The sequence below is a fragment of the Sceloporus undulatus genome, chromosome 3 (genome assembly GCF_019175285.1).
Source record: "Sceloporus undulatus isolate JIND9_A2432 ecotype Alabama chromosome 3, SceUnd_v1.1, whole genome shotgun sequence".
Classification (NCBI taxonomy): domain Eukaryota; kingdom Metazoa; phylum Chordata; class Lepidosauria; order Squamata; family Phrynosomatidae; genus Sceloporus; species Sceloporus undulatus.
The window spans coordinates 256197267-256220956 of record NC_056524.1 but is presented as its reverse complement, the minus strand read 5'-3'; the positions used below and the strand labels follow the sequence as shown (position 1 = coordinate 256220956).

General features: G+C 39.8%; 1 protein-coding gene across 1 annotated transcript in view; it reads right to left on the bottom strand.

Annotated features, from left to right (window-relative positions):
* Positions 1-1520: 1520 nt before the first annotated feature.
* The window catches only part of FNDC3B (fibronectin type III domain containing 3B), a 435900-nt gene continuing 413730 nt past the window's right edge, over positions 1521-23690 (bottom strand). The window contains 1 exon segment of the mRNA XM_042458543.1: positions 1521-5437. Coding sequence (XP_042314477.1) covers positions 5129-5437 — 309 coding nt within the window. The 3' untranslated portion in view covers positions 1521-5128.

The window sequence follows — 23690 nt, the reverse complement described above, 5'->3', positions numbered from 1 at the left end:
GCAAAAAGGCACATTAGTCCCACAAAAACTCCTGAGGGTTGTTCCTCCTGCAGCCTGTGAGGGAGATATAATTCTCCTTTAAAAGAAGATGAATAGGCAGCACATAACCTGCTTACAAGGATAATGGACAAGGGATTAAAAGTTTCCTGGAAGCATTAATCAGTTCCTGTTCCTGCTGTGGAAATTACTTAGGAGAAGCAATGACTGCTAACGAGATATTCTATAGGCTGGGCCTAACTTAAAGCATTCAAAAGCAAGATTTTTATATGCCATACAAAAAGGGATCTTGTTATCAAGAAAGAATTAAAACATTTATTGGGCATAAATATATTACATATACACTACAGATACAGTTACATACATAGCGTATATTTGCAAAGAACTATACAGTAAAATCGATATGGCAGTTTTAATAGAATGCATATGAAATAGTTAAAATTTACAATACAAGAAAACTTATCATTTCTTTCAAAGTTGAAAAGCTTGGAATGTATGTCCTATAAGTGAGGTAAAACAAACAAACAAACAAACAAAAACAGCTTTTATTTCATTTTATTTCAATTTAAAGAATTGTGCAAGGAAAATGTTCAGAAACATTCAGTTTAGGGCACTTTTTGCATCATAACAGTGAATACTGATTTACTGTTGTTGACAAAACAGGATTAGAAAACTACAACATTTCAAGTTCATAAAGGATGAAGGCAGATAATATAAAATGTTTCTTTTCCTTTTAAATAGTTTCTTAAAATATTTTCCCTACTTTTTATTTTTACAATTTCTTTATAGTCTACGCACGATTGAGGGCAGGGAGGGGGAAAAGGCTGGTCGTACAGAGCTGATATTGGTTAGGTTAGGAAAGACAGACAGGGAAATACAAAGGAATCAGCAAAACAACTAGGTCTGCCACTTATGGAACTAGAAACAGGAATGATTTGAATTCATAACACTTGTGTTTCATAGCTGTTACAAGTTACTTCTAGAGAACACCTATAGCAATGGCAGTGTGTGCAAGGTACCTACTGATGTCATATTGAGCTATTTTCATCTAATAGTAGTGGTGGTGGGTTTATCAGGGAACATTTGGTTCAGAAACGACAACAATTTTTTAAGTTACAACAGATAATTTTGAATTTTTTTTTGCTGGGGAAGAAGTAAAAGTATACCACCACAAATGATTATTCTGTATGTTTAAACAAGGGGTAGGCAACCTCTGATCCTCCAGATGTTGTTGGATTACAACGCTCATCATCTCACACATTGGTAATGCAAGCTAAAGCTGATGGGAATTGCAGCCCAACACACCTGGAAGATCACAGGTTGGTTACGCCTGGTTTGAACATTCAAAGGGATGGATTCATCTAAAGGGATCAATATGTTCTCTTTCAAGCCTGACAAAGGAGTTTGAATGCTGCAGACCTTTCCTTCTGCCAGTAGAAATGGAGACCCTCTGTCCATAGTCTCCCTGGACAATGGCATTGCCTTCTACCAATATAGCGGCTCCATTGGCATTGCTCTGACATCAAAATTAGCCAATTTAGAAGCCTGTTGGAGGTGGTTGGGGACTTACAAATTTGACCCTAGTTTCTCTCATTATCCAAAATGTCTTGGTCCTCATGCCAGGAAAACCAGTTGTATCAAAGACTCACTAGAAATAATGGAAATCCGGTTAGCCAGCACTAACCTTTAATGGAGGTTTTAAGAAGATTTAAGCACAACTAACTGTTTTTGTTGATATGGCTGTTTTAGTGTTAAAATTGTCCCTTCAAAATAACTTTTATGAAATTTTAATATTTGAGATCATCAAAGTTTCATAGAAGAAACTAAAAACAACAATATGACATCACTAGCAACATTTGACAGGTCATGACTTTGGCCAAAGTGAAGAGGGAGAGGGAAGAAGTTTATATTTATAAACTAATGATGATCAGTAACAAAAATACAGAAACTTTGTACTAGTCTGCTACATCTATAGAGGCACACAGAATAATTCATCCAACTTAGAATATTCTTCCAAGAGATGATAATGTTTTTTTGTTTTTGGCTACATGTAAACTTTTCGGTCAAGAGCATAAGTTGACAAGCTCTGTTGATAGACAAAAAACATAGACTGAATAGCCATTACCCAGGATAATGCTTGGCTGATGATGCCAATGTTGGGTGGGTTCCTGCTTCATTTTTTAAAATCTTTTTATTTTTGGCAGTTAATATACTTGGACACTCCCATTTTTAAACATACAAGAAAACTGTAAGAAGATTAATAACTCTAGGAATGCAACTGGGGATAAAAACATTTTACTAAAGTACACTTGTATAAAACAGAACCAAACAGAAATATAACATGCTACAAGGGAAAGGGGAAATTTAGTACATAAGTACACTTTTTGTTTTTTGTTTTTATTTTTTGTTTTTACAATAAATAAGATTGCACTGTAATTGCCATTTAAAGTACAGTATGCAGTATATAGTATAAATAAATCTAAAACAAAAATAATGTTGGTTGCCCCATTGCTTTGGTTATGGGAATATATGGTAGCGTACAGGACACTGTATCATAGCAAACACAGAGGAGAAAAAAGCTATGATGCAAGGAAAATCCCCAAAAAAAGAAAAAGAAAAGAAAAAAATATACAAAATGTTTATTTTTGTGTTCTTTAAAAAGCAGGGATATACCAACTATGGAGCACAACTGACCAGAATCTCTCCACTGCGTGCAATGCTGTATTAGCAAGTACACAATAGTATTTTCTCTGTATATCTAGACTCTATGGAAACTAAGGTGGAGCTGTGGAGGCATCTGTGTCACTGCAATAGAGCAAACAAACACAAAGCTCCTCGTGGATCGTACCCTGTGTCTGTTGCACTCTTTTGCACCTCCTGCTCATCAATATCCCTGAGGCACTTGAACATTGTTGACATCATAAATAATCCAATGAATCAAAGTTTTTGTCTGTAAATAAAGCATTCCCAAGGATTTTAATGGACTGGACTAACATGCACATTTGGGCCACTGATGGAAAGATGGAAAAGACAATGGAAAAATGGAACTGGATTTGCAATGGATCACACATGATGTTGATAAAAACACTAGCTTCAGACTGGAGTCAATGACAGAAAGCATACATGGTTGACATTGAAATCAAGAATGTCACACTTCTTCCTCTGTAATGCCTGCTACCACAATATATGTAAAGTGAGGCTCCATCTCCAGTCTTGTAACTCAAGTTGAAAAGGACTAGAGGAAGCCTACCATAGATTGATACCATGTCACATGTTTTGTAATGGTAACTGTGACAGGACAGAGTGAGGAAGAGGAGGAGCAGAGCTTGGAAAGTTACCTTTTTGGACTGCAGCTCCCAGAATCTCTTAGCCACTATGGTGGACAATTTGACTGAGGGATTCTGGGTGTTATACTCCAAAAAATAACTTTCCCAAACTCTGGAGAAGATGCAGCCTTTGGCCCTATTCCAGTAGCAGTCAAATGTTCTCTGCAACACATAGTCCCTATGATGCCTCTAATGAACTCATCCCAGTTTTCTGAAGGCTGAAATATAGATAGGCTTCTTTCTTTTCCTTAGTGGCTGACTGAAAGATTACTTATGTCAAAAAAGTAATAATTAATATAAATAGCAAAGGCCGCAAGCTTTCACCAGTTCTAAACATATAAATCAAGATGAATATAACAAATCTAGTGATTAGATTAAGAGTAAGTTTATATACAAAGGCAAACAAACAAGTTAAAAGCAGCTTTTTTTTTTAAAAAAAAATAGCTGGACATGGGAGTAACTATTGCACAATGCCCTCTTAAAATTACGGCTATAAAATAAATGGTAGAAATGGTAATGCTTTGTCATTTATAAAGCTATCTAGTTATCAGATTCGCTATACAGGCAATTCATACTGTGCAAACAGTTGGGCTAGAGAGATTAATATATATATTTTAAAAAGACTTCAGCTTGCAGGATAAAATTATTTGGATTGTAATGTGCTAAATATATAGTTGAATATGTAGCAGATTTTAAATTATTTGGCATGGAGAATAACCAACGGCAAAGGGTTGGGGAAGCAAGAAAAATACATGTTGGAATCTTGTATTAGCTACTTAGTTAAGTAGCTATGTAAGTATCCTGGCCTGACTCCTCCAAATATGACGGAAACATCATTCAACCATGTTTCAGTCACCAGCAGAATGGATCTCCTTTCCCCCATACAACTGGTGCCTAGTAAAGTTGTGGTTTTTTTTTGGGGGGGGGGGGGCGCAAGGAAGGATCATAACAATAGTGTCATAATCATGATTAAGTAGCAATTGTGAATATAAAATAATTACTTAGATGTACTCATCTGTAACTATTTTGTATTCAAAATCACTGCTTAGTTATGATTGTGATACTATGCTACAACTCCCCTTCTCCTTAGTGGGCATCAGCTCCATTGGTAGAAGGAGATCCATTCTGCATGTAACTGGAGTGAGGGTGAATGACTGGGAGGAGTTTGACCCAGAAAAGTTACTCAGTAACTACGTAACTAATTAGCTGATGCAGGATTCTGGCTATAGTGAATACCACCCAACAGCTGATAATTACTGTTGATAATTGATAATTCAGCGCCATGTATTGCAAACATCACATTCTAGGTGCAACACAACTACATACTGGTGGTTAACACTTGCAGATGCAGAAGAGCCAAAAGCTTATTTTATGGTAATAAATTTGCAACTTAAAGATGGCAATGATTTAGCAATAAAAAAACTAATATAAAAAGAAGACAAACTGAATTAGAGGGGGAAAGAATCAACCAATACTAAATAGATTTATTTTTTAAAAAAAGTAAAAAGCAACATAAAAGGAAAAAAATACTAAGATACTTGCTTTTGATATCGGGCTTGAATAGCTCTGGCCACTTTCTAGTCATGAGTTTTTAAATGGTGCACCGGAACACTGGTATTTATTTTCCTAGACAAGACTATCCCTTCCCAACCCCAACCCCATAATAATCAGGAAAACTGTATAAAATGTACTGGAAAATGCCACTGGAAAAAAGGAAATAAAGAAGAATATCTGAATAAAATTCATGGATTATAATGCGTAGCATTAGTTAAAAATGATACCTCAAACGCTTGCGCTGGGACTCTTTACTTCATAAACAAATACTGTAGTATAAAGGCAAATAATATAGAGACAGTTGCAAAGCCAAGAACAAGGAGGGCTGCAAACTGTTCATCAGAAGGCATCATACTTTTCGTCTTAGGGTCATCTATCCTTCCCACTTCTGTCAGCATCAGCTCGCTTCGCTGGGGCATAAAGGCAACAGATGGACTGAAAGGTCCGTTAAGTTCTTGTGAGGTATCCAAGCACCGGCGGCAAACACACACACGGAATCTGTAGTCTGTGTTGGTTTGAAGGCCTGAGATTTGGAACGTCGTCTCCTCTCCCTTGTACACCTTTCAGCAACAAGAAAGAAAGGAAAAGGTTTTTGGTCAAACTTAAGCCTGAACAAACAGTAGAACTGATATCTATGTCTTTCAATACCATTTCCCCCCCAAAAGGCAGAACAGAAGCCTTTGTAAGTGGAAGGTAGGAGGGCCAAAACTCTGTGAAATGTTGAACGTGTTTTGAATGTGTTGAGAATTGATATGTCTCAGTAGCAGTTTATAATGTGCTCAATGTCTAATGGGAATTGCTGGGCTGCCACCATAAAATTGTAACCTTACACTGACATTCCCTATGTGTATTTACAGAAAAGTATGAGATATTAATTTTTATGTTTCCCCAACTACTGCTCCACATTAGAAGCTACCTGTGTGTGTTAGTAAGTATTTAAGACACGGTTTTGATGAAACATCATATTGCATAGACAGAATGCCCAGTGTATTGCCACATCCTGCATAGCTTTAAATGCACAGTGCAAAGAGAAGAAACTTAATACAGCACTAGTGTTTTTTGCAAGCAACTTTATTATTGTCATTAAATCTAGTCCCAACCCTCAGTGTAAGCTCATGTTGCCCTCTAAAAGGTGCCTGCAACAGCTGCTGTCCTGGGTTGATCTCAAAGAAGTGGCAAGGTCATTTGCTGTCAGACAAATGCAAGATATGGGGGAAACTTTTGAGTAATGAGCTACAAATCCTGAGGGTGGGGTGGGTGGAAAACTATGTCCCAGAAGGCTTCTACTGACCACTGTGGCAACCTTTACTATCAAGGCAATTTGCTCCTCAGCCATTTACTTTGCCCCAACTGCCAATAATCAGAACTGTCTCATTAATTTGGACCTTCGAAAGGACAGTGGTAATGTGTAATCCTTTATATCAAAGACGACAAGACATTTATTATAATTATTTAATAGTTTCATCTTTGCAGTCAATGAACAGTTCAAAAGCTGACTTAGTCAATTTCTGCCAGATGGAAGGATGATTGTCCTTTAGTAATGCTGATCAAACACTGGCAGAACTGGGAACAAAATCTCTTTGCCTATTCATGTGTAGTTCTGCAATGAGAGCCAGCCATAAGTTAGATTGCACACTGTGACAAATGGGGACTCTGAAGGATGAAAGGTGAGTTGTATTTTCCCTTAACCCCAATTCACAGTAGAGTTTATAGCTAGAAAAAAACAACAACCCCTTCTTTGCAATGAAATAATTGGTAATTTGGATGCACAATCCACACTTAATTGCTATAATTAAAAACAGGAAATAAATGTGCACGAAACACACACATTACATGCACCAAAGTTGAAAGTCAGACATTATTCATTTTTGATTTAAAATTATAACAGAGAAATTATTTCTTCTACTCAAAGAATAGCAAGTGAGTAGTGGCCATTCCTTGAAAACACATGACAACTAGAAAAACAATGCAAAAAGTTTCTCTTGGGCACATTTACCCATTGTATCACTACCACTACTGCCATCATTGTTGTTTACTGTATCTGAGATTTCACCAATTTAGATTAATAAAACACAGGAAAGTTATGAGTCAATGAACATGAATCACCAAATAGAAGAAAATATAAATCTGCATAATGCCTGGCATGAGGTGTTCAATTTGATGGTAGAAAATGCCAAAAGGGAGTTAGCAACAACTTTTGTAAACCATCAACTTTTGATAACATAGGCAATCTAGAAGTTATTATTTCAACTGTGAAAGATTATAGTGTGTCACGTCATGTCCTTGAATCTCTGGGCATTCTTTATAGTGAGGTATTGAATGGATATTTCTTCAACCATTTGATAGCTTCCTCTTTCAATACAATACTACTCAAGGGGACTTGCAACAAAATGTTGCCAACCAGGACATTCGTCTCCATGTTATTCCATTCAAGTCCATTGCCTGCTGACTTTGTTTCCTGCATCTGCCAATACTTAGTGATCTTTTTGACCGAGAGCTCATCTATATATTGGTACAAGACATGCCCTCACTGTAAGTGAAAACATGATCATCAGACAATTTTGTGTTAACAGTATCTGTACACATGGAAGCACAATCCATACTTTTCTACACAAATTTCCCCCATCTCCTCTCTCACTGGGGTGGGGGGCAACCAATGATTTCCTTCAAGTCCCACACCCACCCAGGCTCATTTGGAAAGGGCAAGGACTTTTTGGTGGCTGCGCATCTCCTATGGAACACCCTCCAAGGTTCAAAAATTTGCCCCCTTTGCAGCCTTAACTGGTCATGTTGGAGGGACATACAATTTTTGATATGTAATATGTTGTTAATATGTAATATATACTCCATGTTTTTAAACTGTTTTAAAGTTAGTTTGAAAAGTAGCATTTTAATTGGACTGAAAGATGAGTGCTTTTAAGTCTTTGAACTCATCAATCAATCAATAGTTTTGGTAAGCACTTGGAATTATTTGGAGATGTAAACAGGAATAGCTGTTTTATTCTCTGTCCCAATGGTATATAACTCATAGGAAATTTGAAATGGGTGGAGCAGAAGATGAATAAAATGGACCCTCCATGAATCCATATACTCCAAAAATACCCCAAGGGTGATATAAAGTCTGAATGACCAGGATGACCAGAAAGCTGAGTGTCCTCAGTTTCATGAGGGCATCACATCCCAAATCTTTCCCCACAACATTTAACTCCTTTCCAGTGGTAATAAATAAATAAATAAAATAAAATTTTTATTTCTATCCCGCTTTTTGCCAGGCAATCAAAGCGGTGTACAACAGGTTAAAATACATCCATATATACATAATACCCCCCCTTAAAACAAGATTAAACAATGTAAGATTAAAAACTAAGAGCTAAATAAAAATCACCATAGGCAGAGTTCGCTGGATGGGAAGTCTTATTTGTGGCTGAGCATTTTATTCCGGGAAGGCTTGCCGGAAGAGATCTGTCTTAATGGCTTTTTTAAAGCTCTCTAGATTGGTAATTTGACGGATCTCGTCTGGCAGGCCATTCCATAAATTAGGAGCGGCTGCAGAGAATGTCCTCTGGGAGGTCGCCGTCAACCTGGTTTTTAAGGGCTGTAATAAATTCCTCCCAGAGGACCTGAGTGTACGAGGTGGATTATATGGAAGCAGGCGATCCCTCAGACAGGTTGGGCCTAAGCCATGTAGGGCTTTAAAGGTGATAACCAACACCTTGTACTGTGCCCGGAAACTAATTGGCAGCCAGTGGAGTGACTTCAGTATTGGTGTTATATGGTCACTCCTTGCTGTTCCTGTGACCAACCTGGTACACAGAGGAGGAAAAAGCAGTGGTGAACCCTAGCTTCCCCCTACTTTCTGATTTGGGTAGCAGGACTTATTTAAAAATGGCAGACTCAAAACTTGACAAAGTTATTTTTTTGGACAATTCCTACCAGAATATCCAGAGAGAATAGCCAGTGGCAACTAGTTTGGTGGCAAATCACTTGCAGGTTTCTAGAGGTTAAGTTTTCCAAACTCTGCCAGCTGCTAGATTGCAGGACTAGGGTCAGATGAAATGGGTTAATATTTCAAAAGACTGGCTCAATGATTGGAATTCTCCATCTGCTGAACACTAGCAGACCATACTGAGAACGTTTCACAAACAACTCTTATTAGAACTGTAACATTTTGCTTAAAATTTGTTATCAGTATTTTGTGGAAGGCACTTATCTCTGTTTTTCTCTTAATCTATCCTGTATTTACTTAACTCAGATCCCATTATGAAAAGCCTTTCAAGCAAACTGACAGAACTGCTATAGACAAGATAATTCTCCCTCTGCGGCAACACAATGAAGTACATACATGACAGTAAATTTGTCTTAAATGCTGTGGCTCTCAAAGTGAAATAGCGAGAACTGATAATCTCCTCCAAAGTTGATTACACACACACACACACACACACACCTCTTACATGCTATTTTCTTCTGTACTGAAGCACTCTAGTACAACTACCCATTACTATGTATGAAAAACATATGTTATGTTTTTGTCTCTCTATTCAGCTACCTCTTCTTGAAGTAGCTCTGAAAACCACACTTTGATTACTAGCTTATCCATGAAAACTCACTGATCTTGGGAATGTCACACTCTCTTGACCTCAGGAGAAGGCAAAAGACAAATCTCCTTTGAACAAATCCAAGAAAATCAAGAAAACCCCATGATAGGTTCACCTTAGGGTCACTACAAGTTGGAAATGACTTGAAGGCATGCAACAACAACAACTGTAGTATCAATGGAGATATACCAGTTCATCCCACTACCATCATGTGAAATATGTCAAGTGGACAGAATATTAAAAAGACAAGGCTGCTCAGTATCTTAGCTAAATTAACTACAAACCCACAAATAGCAATAGCATTTACATTTTTGTACTGCTTCATAGTGAACTCAGCACTCTCTAAGCGGTTTACAAGCCATAAGCCAACTGCCCCCAACAAACTGGGAACTCATTTTACCGACCTACAAAAGGATGGAAGGCTGAGTCAACCTTGGAGCCCTGTGGCTGCAGTACCAGCATTTAACCCCTGTATCACCAGGGCTCCTAGCATTTTAGGGTTCTGTAGAATTTTGTATGGCAAACCCTGTTTTGTAGCATCACAACTATGTGACTAATCCAAAAGGATTAAGGTGAATTTTGCATTGTAAATGAAGAACCTCAATTTGATTGATTTACATAATTATGGATGGTGCTACAAAACTCTAAGAAAATTACTACAACATGTTGGCATAGGTTTGAAGTAAAAAGAGCAGTCTTACTTTTTTGTGGTGGTGGGGCTTGGTAGGCTCCCACTCAGAGTACACCAATTATATGCTGTGATTGGAGCTATAAAAATTGGCATTTGGACTAGAAAATTTTTGTTACAAAATTTTCAGAGATTTTAAATGAAATGGACAACATTGGAATTTCATTGTATTGACGAGGAACCAAGCTAGTGACATGGCACAGAACTCAGGGTTTGTAGTACAAACCTTCGCAAAACTTTGCCTTAAGAGTTGAAGTTTTGGGAAAGTGGGATATAAATACATATAATAAAAATATATAAAACGTTTGATAACCCCACATACGTTTTGTAGAGTTATCAAAATCTGTAGTTTATAGTTTATTCAGCTAAAAGAATGGCAATTTATGAGGAAGCTCCAAGGTGCCTCTCTCCTCCGTCATGAACTCATTAGGTGGCCCTGTGCAAGCCACTTTCTCTGACTTTCAGTTTCCTCAACCTGAAGTAGAGGAGTTATAATACAGGGCTGTTTAAGGTAAGATACAATACCTCTAGCATGGAAAGCTCTAATAAAGACTGCCTATCATTATTAATGGGATGTAGTGGCTCAGTGGTTAAGATGCTGAGTCTGATGACTGCAAGATCAGCAGGTCACCAGTTCGAGACCCAAGTGCTGTATGATGGAGTGAGCTCCTGTCACTACTCATAGCTTCTGCCAACCTAGCAATTCGAAAACATGTAAAAGTGTAGGTAGTAAATAGGTACAACTTTGGTGGGAAGGCAACAGTGTTCTGTACAGTCATGACCATTGAGTCATCTTTGGACAACAATGGCTCTATGGCTTAGTAATGGAGATGAGCACCCCTCCCCCCCACACACACAGGTGAGCATGACTTGACAACCTTGTCAAAGGGGAAAGTTTTACCTTTGTCTTTATCATGACTGAACTTGAAAGTTTTCTCCAAAATTGAAGTTGTGTTTGTAATTTAAATACAGGGATGAGACTCAAGAAATTATGATTAAGCTGGATTCCTAAACACACTTATTAAGTAGTACAGACCTTCAGTCTGTATGTTCTCTGTCTTGCTCAGATTTTTTCAGTAGCATGAGGTTATCCTTGGGCTCTTGCACTCCCTTCCCTTTGTGAGCAGATGAGCTGCTTCTGTTTTAAATTAACCATAATTTACTATGTTATGTTAATCTATATCAATATGAAATGGGATCCTGTAGCACTTTTGATAATAAATGAAAAACGTTGGACAAAATACCTAAAGTAGATGAATGGTTACAGAAGGTTATAGAATTTAAAGACATGAATATACTGATGACATTAATTACTGTAATAATGAAAAAGCAAAAAGAGAAATGGAATGGGACCTGGTTAAAAAGTATTGGATTAAAACATGTGACATAAAGAAGAATTTTTGTATTAACCGTTTAAGTAGTTAGAGTAATACTCTATGAATTTATTGGAGAAAATAACTGTTTATGGCATAACAGGAATGTATATGGGTTCTGATAGGAAATACTTTATGTACATAGGGGGATGGTTAGAAACAAGTAAATCTATGAATAACATGTAAAAAACCATAACATATTGTTGGAAAAATGTAACACATATGTTGTAAATATGAAAACTTATACAAACACGTTGGTAGCATAAGTGTTTCTAGACTGGGTCTGCTTCATCAGATGCACCTCTCATTTAGTCTCAAAGTTACTGTAAGATCCCTTTGCATAGTTTACTATGTCATCAGGACCCTAAATTGTGGTTGAGTTTTACTGTGAATAATTAAAACAACCAACTTTGTAAACTATAGTTTGAAGTTGGCTTATTTTAAGTGATAGTTAAGTTCAAGCATTTTTTCCTCTAGATTCAGAGGACCAATAATCTGAAGCCAAATGAAACCTTTGACCTTTTTGAGAACTGTATACACATAAAAACAAGGCTTTCTTCTCATCACAATAAACAATGCTTATAGCACTATGCTCAAATGAAGCCAGTTGCATTTACTTCTAAACATGCACAAGACTGCACTCTTAATTTACAAGCTTACCACATTCTTCTATTTCTGTAATGAAAACATTTACATTTAAAAAAAACCACACCTGAGTGTGAACAATCAATAAAGCTATGCTGAAATTTAGGACTTCAGTACTGCATCTGCCCCCTGTGGCAGCCTGGAAGACCATGTCATACCCTCAAACTGTCCTGATTTGGCAGGGAGAGTCCCGATTAAGCCTGCGTTGTCCCACTTTTTCAGCTGCTTTTAAAAAATGTCACTGTTTCTCTCTACTCCTCTTACTTTTACCTTTTATCCTCAGCATACATCAGTTACTGCAAAATGAGTTCCATGTGCAAAAGTAGCTTGTACTCAATTAACTCAGCAGAATCCTTCTCTTCCCACTAGGCTGAGGGAAAAGCAAACTGTTGCAGTCTCTCCTAGCTTTTCTTTTTGTTCACCTTCATTAATAACTCTTGCGCTCTTGATTGTACTCTGATAGTCCTTGGCTACCTGTGTCCCAATCTTCATTTGTAAGACACTGGAAGGTATGCCATGCCCTCTATCTTCATCCCTCTGCCTCCCTCACACTCTTTTTCTTGTTATTTTTGCTTGAAAGTTGTTAATAGTGCCCTCTGCCATTTTGCCCTTTCTCAGACTGTTTTAGGCCTATGGGAGCCTTATTCCAAAATCAGACATGAATTGGATGGCCAGGTCCGCTCTGGAAAAAAGGCCCAAACTGGCCCAGGGCCCCTGAAAATGGGCCCAAATTGCTAACTATGGCCCTGTACAGACAGGCCCTTTGTGGCACGCCCATGACGTGCTAGGGTTGCCTCGGGACAGCGCGTGAACACGCCCCAACCCTAGAACGTGATGAGGGTGTTGCAGCTGCACAGCACCACCCACATGGTGTGCACAGCTATGACGTTGCAGCTGCACAGCATCCAAACCGCGCTGTGCAGCTGTGATGCCATCGAAACGTCTTTGTAGGTTTGCAGCAGTGCAATTGCACTGCAAAAAGAAGCTGCTTTTTAATGCTTTGTTGCTGCGCAGCAGCGTCGCAGAGCTTGGTTGCTGCGGCACTGCTGCAGAGTAAAGAGAGGCACTTCCCCGGCGCCTCTTTTTGGCAGTCTGTACCCCGCCTATGTCCCCAGAGGTTTTGGTAGGGAGAGAAGAGTGCCACTGAGCTTTGCTGGGAAAACATTTGGAGAGTGGGCTTGAGGGGCCACAGAGACTGCATATTTATTTATTTATTACAGTATTTATACTTCAGCCCTAAAGGCTATCAGAGTGGCTTACAATTGTTATTTTTAATCAGACAATTCACTGCCCTCAGGCTTACAATCTAAAAGACACGACACAAAAGGAGAAGGGAATGGTGGTGGGGAAGGGGATCAGGTCCAGTGGTTCTTCTCTTCCTCTGAGGCCTGGACCAAGGCAGATGGGCTGGAGGGAGGGCTTTTCTTCTTCAGGCTAACATTAGTGGAGCTGGGCCTGCTTGTACACTCCCTCACAGGCCGCAGGATGACAGTTATCATGGAGGGAGGGCTCTCTATTTTCAGGCTAGCCCTGGTGGAGCTGGGCCTGCCTGTTCATTCCCTCACAGGCCGAAGTCAGGACAAGAGACTTTCACACTCTCCAGATATTTTGGCCTTGTTATTCCTGCCATCAACTTTTCTGTCTCATTACACAATGTTGTCAGGAAGGAAAGTAACAGTGATAGCGAGGGCTGCTGTGCAATTATGTTGACATATAAAACAAGCCATAGATAATTAACTGCACTGATATGAATTTTAACCAATTAATTAACCACCCATTTTGATGTATTAGTTTATTTAAATGAAACACATCTTGGACTAAATCTGAATAGGCAATCAAAATACAAAAATGGAAAATGTACGCTGGAAAATGGAATTAGTCTTTCAGTATTGTGCAGTTTTTGGTAATGTGCCATTACAGGAGTTACAGAACTGAAGGGCTTGGTATTACTGTTCCCATTGTGCAGGTGGGGAACTGAGGCTTAAAGAGAGTGATTTCCTCAATGGCATGCAGTGGGTTTCATGTATGAATGATGTTTTAAAACACAGGTTTTTCTGCTCTGTATCCAGCTCCACTGTATATCTCTAGTATGCTGCACCCAGCTCTATCTCTCCTATACAACTGAAGCCAAGGCTTAATCCAAGAGAATGAAACTTAATCCAGGAGATTGAAGCTTAATCCAGAAGACTGAAGTTTAATCCAGGCAAGATGGAAATGCTACTGCTCAGTAAGAATACCAACCTGGGATCACAGCCTTTTCTAGATAAGGTTGCTCTCCCTCTGAAAGATCAGGCTTGTATCTTGAGAGTACTCTTGGACCCAGCACTGCTTCTGGAAAACCAAGTTCCTGTGGTGGCCAGGAACACATTTACTCAGCTTCAGCTCATGCACCAGCTGCACCCTTTCTTGAGGAAGTCAGACATGGCCACAGTGGTTCATGCCCTAGTTACCTTTTGATTAGACTATTGTAAAGTGTTTGGAAGCTGCAGCTAGCACAAAATGCAGCAATCACACTGGTGTCAGGTCTGACAATGAAAAATGGTCCAAAGAGGGGATGGAAAGGGAAGACTTCCCAACCCAAATAATTTGGAGCAACAAGTACATATCCAATTGTCACGACTTAGGGTATCATGGTCAAACAGAAAAATCACTAGGCTTAGAAAATCTAGGAGAGAAACTTAATTTTTAGAACTGTTACTTTGCTGGATTACAACTTCAAAGTTCCAGAATCTTCTAGCCAGTAGAGCCGATGTCTGGTGCCTTACTGTTTCTGTGCATTCATTATGTGCATACTAGAGACATAATCCATACATACACACCTCGGTAATTTAATACCTGCAGTCATGGACTTTGAAGCTGAACTCTGAAAATCACAACATGGGACAATTTTAACATATCAGGAGGCCAAAGAGAAATAATTAGGATAAAATAGAGAGAGATGCCAGAAAATAGGGATTATCATTTCTGAACAGATGGCTGGAGAGCTGTCTCTTAATAACAACTAAATTATGTACTCGCAAAAAAAAAAAAAAAAAAAAAAAAAAAAAAAAAGCCATTTCCATGGGCCAGCTGTTAATTTCCAAGAAACAGGTAAATAATTCCAAAGAACATATATGTCCCTAAATCTCAAGGAACTTTACAAAGCTGAATTTGCTCCACCTGTGAATCTCAAGGAACTTTCCAAAGCTAAATTTGCTCCACCTGTGACAGAAGAGCCAACTACACCTGCAACTTTTGAAAGAATGATGTATATATGAAATTTACAAGTGTATTTATATTTGAATATTTGGCCTGCTTTTATAGAAACTTATGACTAATGTGATTATTCTTTCTCCTTTTCTGTTTTTATTTTCCTCCTTTTGTTACACTAGAATGTTATTGTGTGTAACGAAGATCCCTTGTGAATATAAATAAATTATTCGAAAAAAGAAAAATAGTACTGCTCCATCTTAATGACTGCTACAGAGATGTATTACACAACTATGAACTCAAGAACTTTATAATTTTCACAGCAACAGCACTATATTAAAGGGACATTTCCTCAAAATCTCTATGACAGTGAAGAGATGTTTAACAAATGCACAGGGCAGCAAACCAGAGATGGCCAGATCAATACTGGCCTTCAGCCCAGCCAAAAGAATACACATGCAGCATACACTCAATAAAAAAGCACAAATTACACTCCTAACAATCTACAGTAGAAAGGAAGTGTATTATATAACAGTTCCCAAGAAGGAAATGTAATTGTCCTGCTCAGGTTGTGGTTGACCGAGAGACGTTTAGGGGCTTGCAACTTTCAAAAGATACTTAGCTACAGTGACACTAATTTCTCTGCCTAGCTAAGTGCAAGATTGCACTGTAAGGCTTCTAAGTCCAGTTGTCAGGCTTAGTTTCTCATCTGTGTGCACTGGTTGCACCTCAGGTTACCAGCCAAGAAAGCAATAGGAAAAAAATCTGAAAAACCACTCTCCATTTCTTATACTATATCTATCTATCTATCTAATCTAATCTAATCTATCTATTTTTCTGTTTATTTATATCCCGGCTTCCTCCCAGTACAGGGACTCAAGCCTGCTAACAAATTTAAAACAGTCTATGTTAAAACAGTATAAAACATAAAAAATACAATTAAACAATTAAAACACTGCATTATTAAACAAAAAACCCAGCATTCATATCAATATGTGAAGGTTTGATGGCATAAAAACATTTTTATCTGTCATCAAAAATAAAGTAAAGATGGAGCCATCCTGGCCTCTCTTGGGAGGGAGTTTCAGAGTTTGGAAGCAGTCACAGAGAAGGCCCTCTCTTGATCCCACTAAATGTACCTGAGAGGGTGGTGGAACAGAAAGAAGAGCCTCTCCCAATGATCTCAATACTCTGGAGGGCTTGCACAGGGAGATATGGTCCTTCAAATAGCCTGGACCTAAGCCTTATAGGGCTTTATAGGTCTCTGAATTGTGCCCAGAAATGGACTGTTATTATTATTAACCTTTATTTATAAAGCGCTATAAATTTACACAGTGCTGTACATACAATCTTTTTAATTGGACGGTTCCCTGCCCTCAGGCTTACAATCTAAAAAGACACAACACAAAGGGAGTGGTGGTGGGGAAGGGGCCTCTCTAGTAGGATAATACATAGAAAATACATAGCAATACAGGAAATGATTCAATAAAACAGACAACAAAAGAACATCAAATAGCAAGTGACAATTATGCAATGCCTGGGAACGCTGCCCTGAACAGGATGGTCTTCAATTCCGTTTTGAAGCTGGTTAAAGAAGTGATGGCTCTTGCTCACGGGGGAAGGAGTGAAAAGGGGCGAATCCGAGATGGGGCAGAGGAAATCCTGGGCTGGGACAGCAGACATTGACTACCAGAACAGAGGGCCCGAGTGGGAAGGTGAGGAGAAATAAGGTCTGATAAGTAAAGAGGGGCCAGCCCATGGAGGGCTTTAAACGTGGACAGCAGGAGCTTATACTGAATGCGGAAAGGGAGGGGGAGCCAGTGAAGGGGTGCCAACACAGGAGAGATATGGTCAGAGCGGTGGGCGGATGTGATAATGCGTGCAGCTGAATGCTGGACAGAAATTAAAGGACAGAGGTGAGAAAGAGGAAGCCCAGCCAGGAGGATGTTACAGTAATCAAGTCGTGAGACCACTAGGGCATGGACCAGGATCTTGGCAGCAGAGGCGGAGAGATATGGTCGGATTTTAGCAATATTGTATAAAAAGAATCTACAAGCCTTGGCTGTGGTCTGGATCTGCGGGATACACGACAGAGAAGAATCAAAGATAAAACCAAGACTGCGGGCTTGCTGAACTGGTTGAATAGAAATGTTGTCCACAGAGACAGAAAAGGAGTATTGAAGGGTGGGCTTAAGAGGAAAGACAAGAAGCTCCGTCTTGGGCATGTTGAGCTTCAAAAGCTGATGGTGCATCCACTGCGAGACAGCTGTGAGACAAGACGAGACTTGCTGTTCAAGCCTTGGAGAAAGGTCAGGGGCAGAAAGATACAGCTGGGTGTCATCGGCATACAGATGGTAGGAAAAACCAAAATAGCTAATGAGTTTACCTAAGGACAGTGTGTAGAGAGAAAACAGAAGGGGACCCAGAACAGAGCCCTGGGGAACTCCAACAGGTAAGGGAACAGGGGACGAAGTCTGACCACCTGCAACCACTGCAAAAGATCTGTCTGACAAATAAGATCTAAACCAGTCGAGAACAGAGTCTGGCAGCCAATGCAACTGTTGCACCAAGGGAGTTGTAGCCAGCATCCATTAACAGCCTGGCTGCAGCTCTTTGGACCAGCTGAAGTTTCTGAGCACTTTTCAAAGCCAGCCCCATGAAGAGCACATTATAGGAATTCAAACGGGATATAACCAAGGCATGTTCCAGCGTGGCCAGATCTGACTTTCCATAAAGGGGCACAGTTTACCACTACCATTTCTCCCTCTTTGCCTTTATTAAGCCATTTTTAAATTTGTCTCTTTATTAAGCCATTGTTTCTTTGTTTTCTCTGCCTCTCCAAATATCACAATGAATGTCCTCTCTTTGTCCTTGTTACACTAATGTTAGCATACTCTTTAAATTTTCTAATATGATGGTGTTTTCTAATATTGCAACTATGTGAGATTTTTTTTTAAGCTAAGAAGCTGCATCTAAAAATTCTGGAAACATCATAATCAATAACACCAACAAAATAACAACAAAAACAATAACAGCATGATTATGTTTCAATTACTACCCTACAACAGTCTGTTCATTATGTCTACTTGGCCAGGCTGGAACTGGGAGAAGGCAGAAATAAGTGGAGTAACTTCTTCAATAAGATCATATTTGGTATTTGACAGGAAAGTCAGGAGCCAGCCTGGCATAGTGGTTTTTGTGTAGGACTATCACTCTGGGGACCAGGGTGTGAATCCTAGTTTGGCCATTGAAATCCACTGGGTGACCTTGGGCAAGTCACACACTCTTAGCCTCAAGAGGATGGCAATGGCAAACTTTCTCTGAAGAAACCTGCCCAGAAAACCCCATTATAGGTTCACCTTAGAGTCACCATAAGTCAGAAATGACTTGAAGGTACACAACAACAACAACAACAACAACAACAACAGGGAAAGTTCCTTTGTGTTACCATTCCAACAGGAGTGTGCTCTTTAGTAGTTGCATCAACATAAAGATACAGTATATGTATAAAATTTATTTGCTAGAGAAAGACCTTCCATTTTACTTTTCCAATGAACACAGAACAAAATAGCAATACCTTCTGCAGCAAGACTAAAATGTACTTGGGCAGTTATCCAGTGAGTTACTATTGTAATGGTGCATTGTTGATAAGAGGAGGAGAAGGTGGGGGGGGGGGGAGGAGGAGACAATAGAATTTTTATAAATTTGGTTTATATACAAGATAAGGATAGACAATTTAATCAACACTGAGAACTGTATAGAATGTATGCAATTGTGATAAAAAAGATCTAGCTAATCTCCATAATTTTATTTCCAGCACTCATCATTTGCATAATGTTGGTGTGAACTTGTTGAATGCCAGGCCCACAGCTGGAGATCATGTTGCACTCCTTCTGAGAAGCTATTTGTATAATTTGCACAATGAGAATAGAACAGACAGAGTAAAGGCAAACTGAGGAGATCTCAAAATTATGCTTAGAAAGAATCAATAACACTAATTTTCTCCCAATAGCATCCCATTTGTTTTCTTATCTGTGCCATCTCCGATATGAAACCAGTAACATAAAGGTCAAAGTTGGTACAAAATTTTAAGAACAGCAAAGTATGTTTCATAGCACGCATACTGCTATGAAAACAAAAGTACTGGAGCAATGTCAGAGAAGAAAGTATGGCGTTTTAATAGTTCAACTTGAACAGTGAAAAATTAGCTGAGAAAGGTATTTATGGCGGGATACAGACCGCCCCTTTGGGGCGGCCTGTACCCGCACCTTTCCCCGATGGATTGGGGCCTCAGCTGCCACAGCAGCAGCCCCAGAAGCCCCGATCCGCCACTTTTCCTGGCTTCGGGGAAGTGGCAGAATGTCATTTCCCTGCAGCCTGGAAAGGGGTGTCCTTGGGGCTTCATGCCCCAAGGACACCCTGACAGCAGCGGGGAAAGGGAGAAAGGGGCCGCTCGGCCCCTTTCTCTTTGTATTGCTGGCGCAGCTGTTTAAAGGCCACGCCAGCGAAACGGAGCTCCTTCTGGTGCCACTGAAAGGGCACCACAAGCGCCCTCCAGCAGCTCCAGGACGTCACATCTGCGCCGTGTTGTTTGGCTGCAGCGCGACCGTGATGTCGTAATGGCGGCGTCCATGTAGAAAGGGCGTCGCCATTACAATGTACTAGGGTTGTGGGGCGTCTGGAAAGGATGCCCTGAGGCAACCGTAGTATGTATCCAGGCCAGCGCTTTGCACCGGTCTGGATACCGCCCATATAACAATGTATCTCACCATCATAATCTCTTCAGTGTCTGGGACCACAAAGAATATCCCTCTGTTTATGAACTGGAATAAGATTTTTCACATCCTTTCCTGTATGTTTTCCAGACTTATATCCTGTTTCAATTTTTCGTTCTTCTTTTACCGTTTGCCCACAACTCTGGAGGGAGGTACTTGTCTCCAAATTTTCCATTTTGAAAAAAGTATATTAGGAAAAGTATTAAGTGAGGTATTCAAAAATCTTCAACTTTTTGAAGAATGTGTCCAAGTGGGAAGTTAAACAGTTTGCTCTTCCACAATTCTTTGGCTCCCAAAACAATTTGCAAGGTCTTATGTTAAAAGGTGTCTTATGTTAAAAGGTGGTCAAATGACCACAGACAAGGTATAGAAGTGTGCTTTGTAGAAAAATGAATATCAATCTTACTGAAAAAAAGACACAGTAAGAGTTAAATGAAAATACACTAGTCCTGCACATGTGAGTAACCTATTCCAATTAACACACACACTTATGGAATGCTTACAGAATGCCAAGATGTCTCCAAAACTGTACATCTATCTTGAATCTTTGCATACCTTCTAGAGCAGAAGGTAGAGTGCATTGAGCCAACTGAGGAACAACTCCTTGCAAAATGTACAGTTTTCCTCAGTGAGTCAAGTACAGAAGTAAACAGCTTTTCTTATATCAAGTTTGATCTGGATAAGAATCAAAGGGGAGGGAAACAACAAGGATGTTATGGTGGGAGTCTACTACAGAACCCCAAGTCAGACTGAGGAATTGGATGATATCTTTCTAGAACAGATGACCACACAGTCAGAAAAGAGAGATGTAGTAGTGATGGGCGACTTCAACTACTCTGATATTTGCTGGAAGTCAAACTCAGCCAAATCCACAAGGTCTAGCAAATTCCTCACTTGCCTGGAAGACTATTTCATGGTCCAAAAGGTGGAAGAGGCAACAAGGGGGTCAGCTATTTTGGATCTGATCCTAACCAACAAGGATGGCTTGGTTAATGGGGTTCAAGTGGTGGGATCCTTAGGTGGAAGTGACCATGTTCTCCTGGAGTTTGTATACAGTGGAAGGAGAAGCCAGGCATAGTCAGACACGCATCCTAGACTTTAGGAGAGCGGATTTCAGTAAACTTAGAGAAGTATTAGGGGTGATCCCGTGGTCAGAAATACTAAAAGGGAAGGGAGTTCAGGCCAGCTGGGAGTTTCTCAAAAGGAGATACTGAAGGCACAATTTCAAACAGTTCCAGTGAGAAAGAAAAATGGGAGGTGTCTCAAGAAACCAGGATGGATGACTAAGGAACTTTCAACTGAGCTGAGTTTGAAACGTAACATGTATAAGAAATGGAAAAAGGGGGAAATCACAAAAAAGGAATTCAAAGAAATAGCAGGCATGTGGTAGGGGTAAAGTCAGAAAAGCTAAAGCGCAGAACGAACTCAGGCTTGCTAGAGAGGTTAAGAACAACAAAAAGGGCTTTTTGGATGTCCGCAGCAAAAAGGAAGAAGAAAGGAAACGATAGGGCCACTGCGTGAGAGATGGCAAAATGCTAACAAGCAGAAACAGACAAAAAGGCAGAATTACTCAACACTTTCTTTGCCTCAGTCTTCTCAGAAAAGGCAAAGGGTGCTCAACCTGAGGAAATGGAGCAGAGGACATAATAGGGAATTTCAGAACAGATTAACTAAAGAGATAGTAGAAGAACCTTATTAATCTAATGAATTAAGTCTCCAGGACCAGATGAACTCCATCCAAGGGTACTAAAAAGAACTGGCAAATGTAATATCGGAGCCATGGCAATCATATTTGAAAACTCCTGGAAAACAGGAAAAATCCCAGCAGACTGAGGAGGGCCAACGTTGTCCCCATCTTAAAGGGGAAAAAAGGGATCCCAACATTACGTCCAGTTAGTCTGACATCAATACCAGGAAAGATTCTGGAGCAGATCATAAACAGAGAGTCTGTAAACATCTAGAAGGCAATGCCATAACACAAAAAGTCAACAGAGAGAAAGAAGTCATGCCAACCATCTAATCTCTTTCTTGATAACATTACCAGCTTGGTAGATGAAGGGAATGCGGATATAGGATATCTTGATTTCAGTAAGGCCTTTGACAAGGTTCCCATGACATTCTTGGAAACACTTGTAAATGTGGGCTAGACAAAGGAACTGTTAAATGGACTGTAATTGGTTGACGGCCGAACCCAAAGGTGCTCAACAATGGCACTTTTCATCCTGGAGAGAAGTGACCAGTGGGGTCCCACAGGACTCTGTCCTGGGCCCAGTGTTATTCAACATCTTTATCAATGACCTGGATGACAGAATTGGGAGCATACTATCAAATTTGCAGATGACACCAAATTAGGAGGAGTAGCTAATACTCCAGAGGACAGGATCAACATTCAAATGACTGAATAGACTAGAAGCTGGGCCAAAGCTAACAAAATGAAATTCAACACGGAGAAAATGTAAGTACTGCACTTAGCAGAAAAATGAAATGCACAGATATAGGATGGAGACACATGGCTGAATGAAAGTACATGTGAAAGGGCATCTAGGAGTCCAATAGACGATAAGTTGAACAGAGTCAACAGTGCGATGCGGCAAGCTAAAAGTCAATGCAATTTTAGGTTGCATCAATAAAATATAGTGTCTAGATCAAGAGAAGTAATTGTGCCATTGTATTTGCTCTGGTCAGGCCCCACCTGGAATTGTGTCCAGTTCTGGGCACCACCAATTTAAAAAGGATGCTGAGAAACTGGAGCATGTCTAAGGAGGGCGACTAAAATGGTGAAGGGTCTGGAAACCATGTCCTATGAGGAGCGACTCAGGGAGCTGGGATGTTTAGCCTGGAGACGAGAAGGTTAAGAGGTGATATGAGCCCTGTTTAAATATTTGAAGGGATGTCATGTTGAGGAGGGAGCAAGCTTGTTTTCTGCTGCTCCAGAGACCATACCCGGAAACAATGGATGCAAGCTACAGGAAAAGAGATTCCACCTCAACATTAGCAAGAACTTCCTGACAGTAAGCTTTCAACAGTGGAACACACTCCCTCGGAGTGTATGGAGTCTCCTTCCTTGGAGGTCTTTAAGCAGAGGCTACATGGCCATCTGTTGGGATGCTTTGATTGGATTTCCTGCATGGCGGGGGTTGGACTGGATGGCCCGTGTGGTCTCTTCCAACTCTATGATTCTTTGATTCTAAGTGAAAGCCAGCTCTGCAGAGTGCTGATGAGCTGGCCTTGTGGTAAGCACAAACTCAGTTCCTTCCTTCCTTTGTGGCAATATTCTTTTTTAGAAAATGGGCTGGATTTTTAAAAGCCCCTCAACAAACTTGCCAAATGTCTATTTTTTAAAGACAAAGCCAAAGCTTGGCCAAAATACTGGTGGGAAAATTAAGCAGAGTGTAACACACAAAAGGAAAGATATTCAGTTTAGATATTCTCTCACTGCATTATGAAAATTTGTAATGCTGCTGGAAGAAAGGATTCACTCCATTTCTAGTGATTTGCTCAGGGGCAGGTTATTACTTTTCTGGCATTGTCCTGTGGGAGTAACTTCT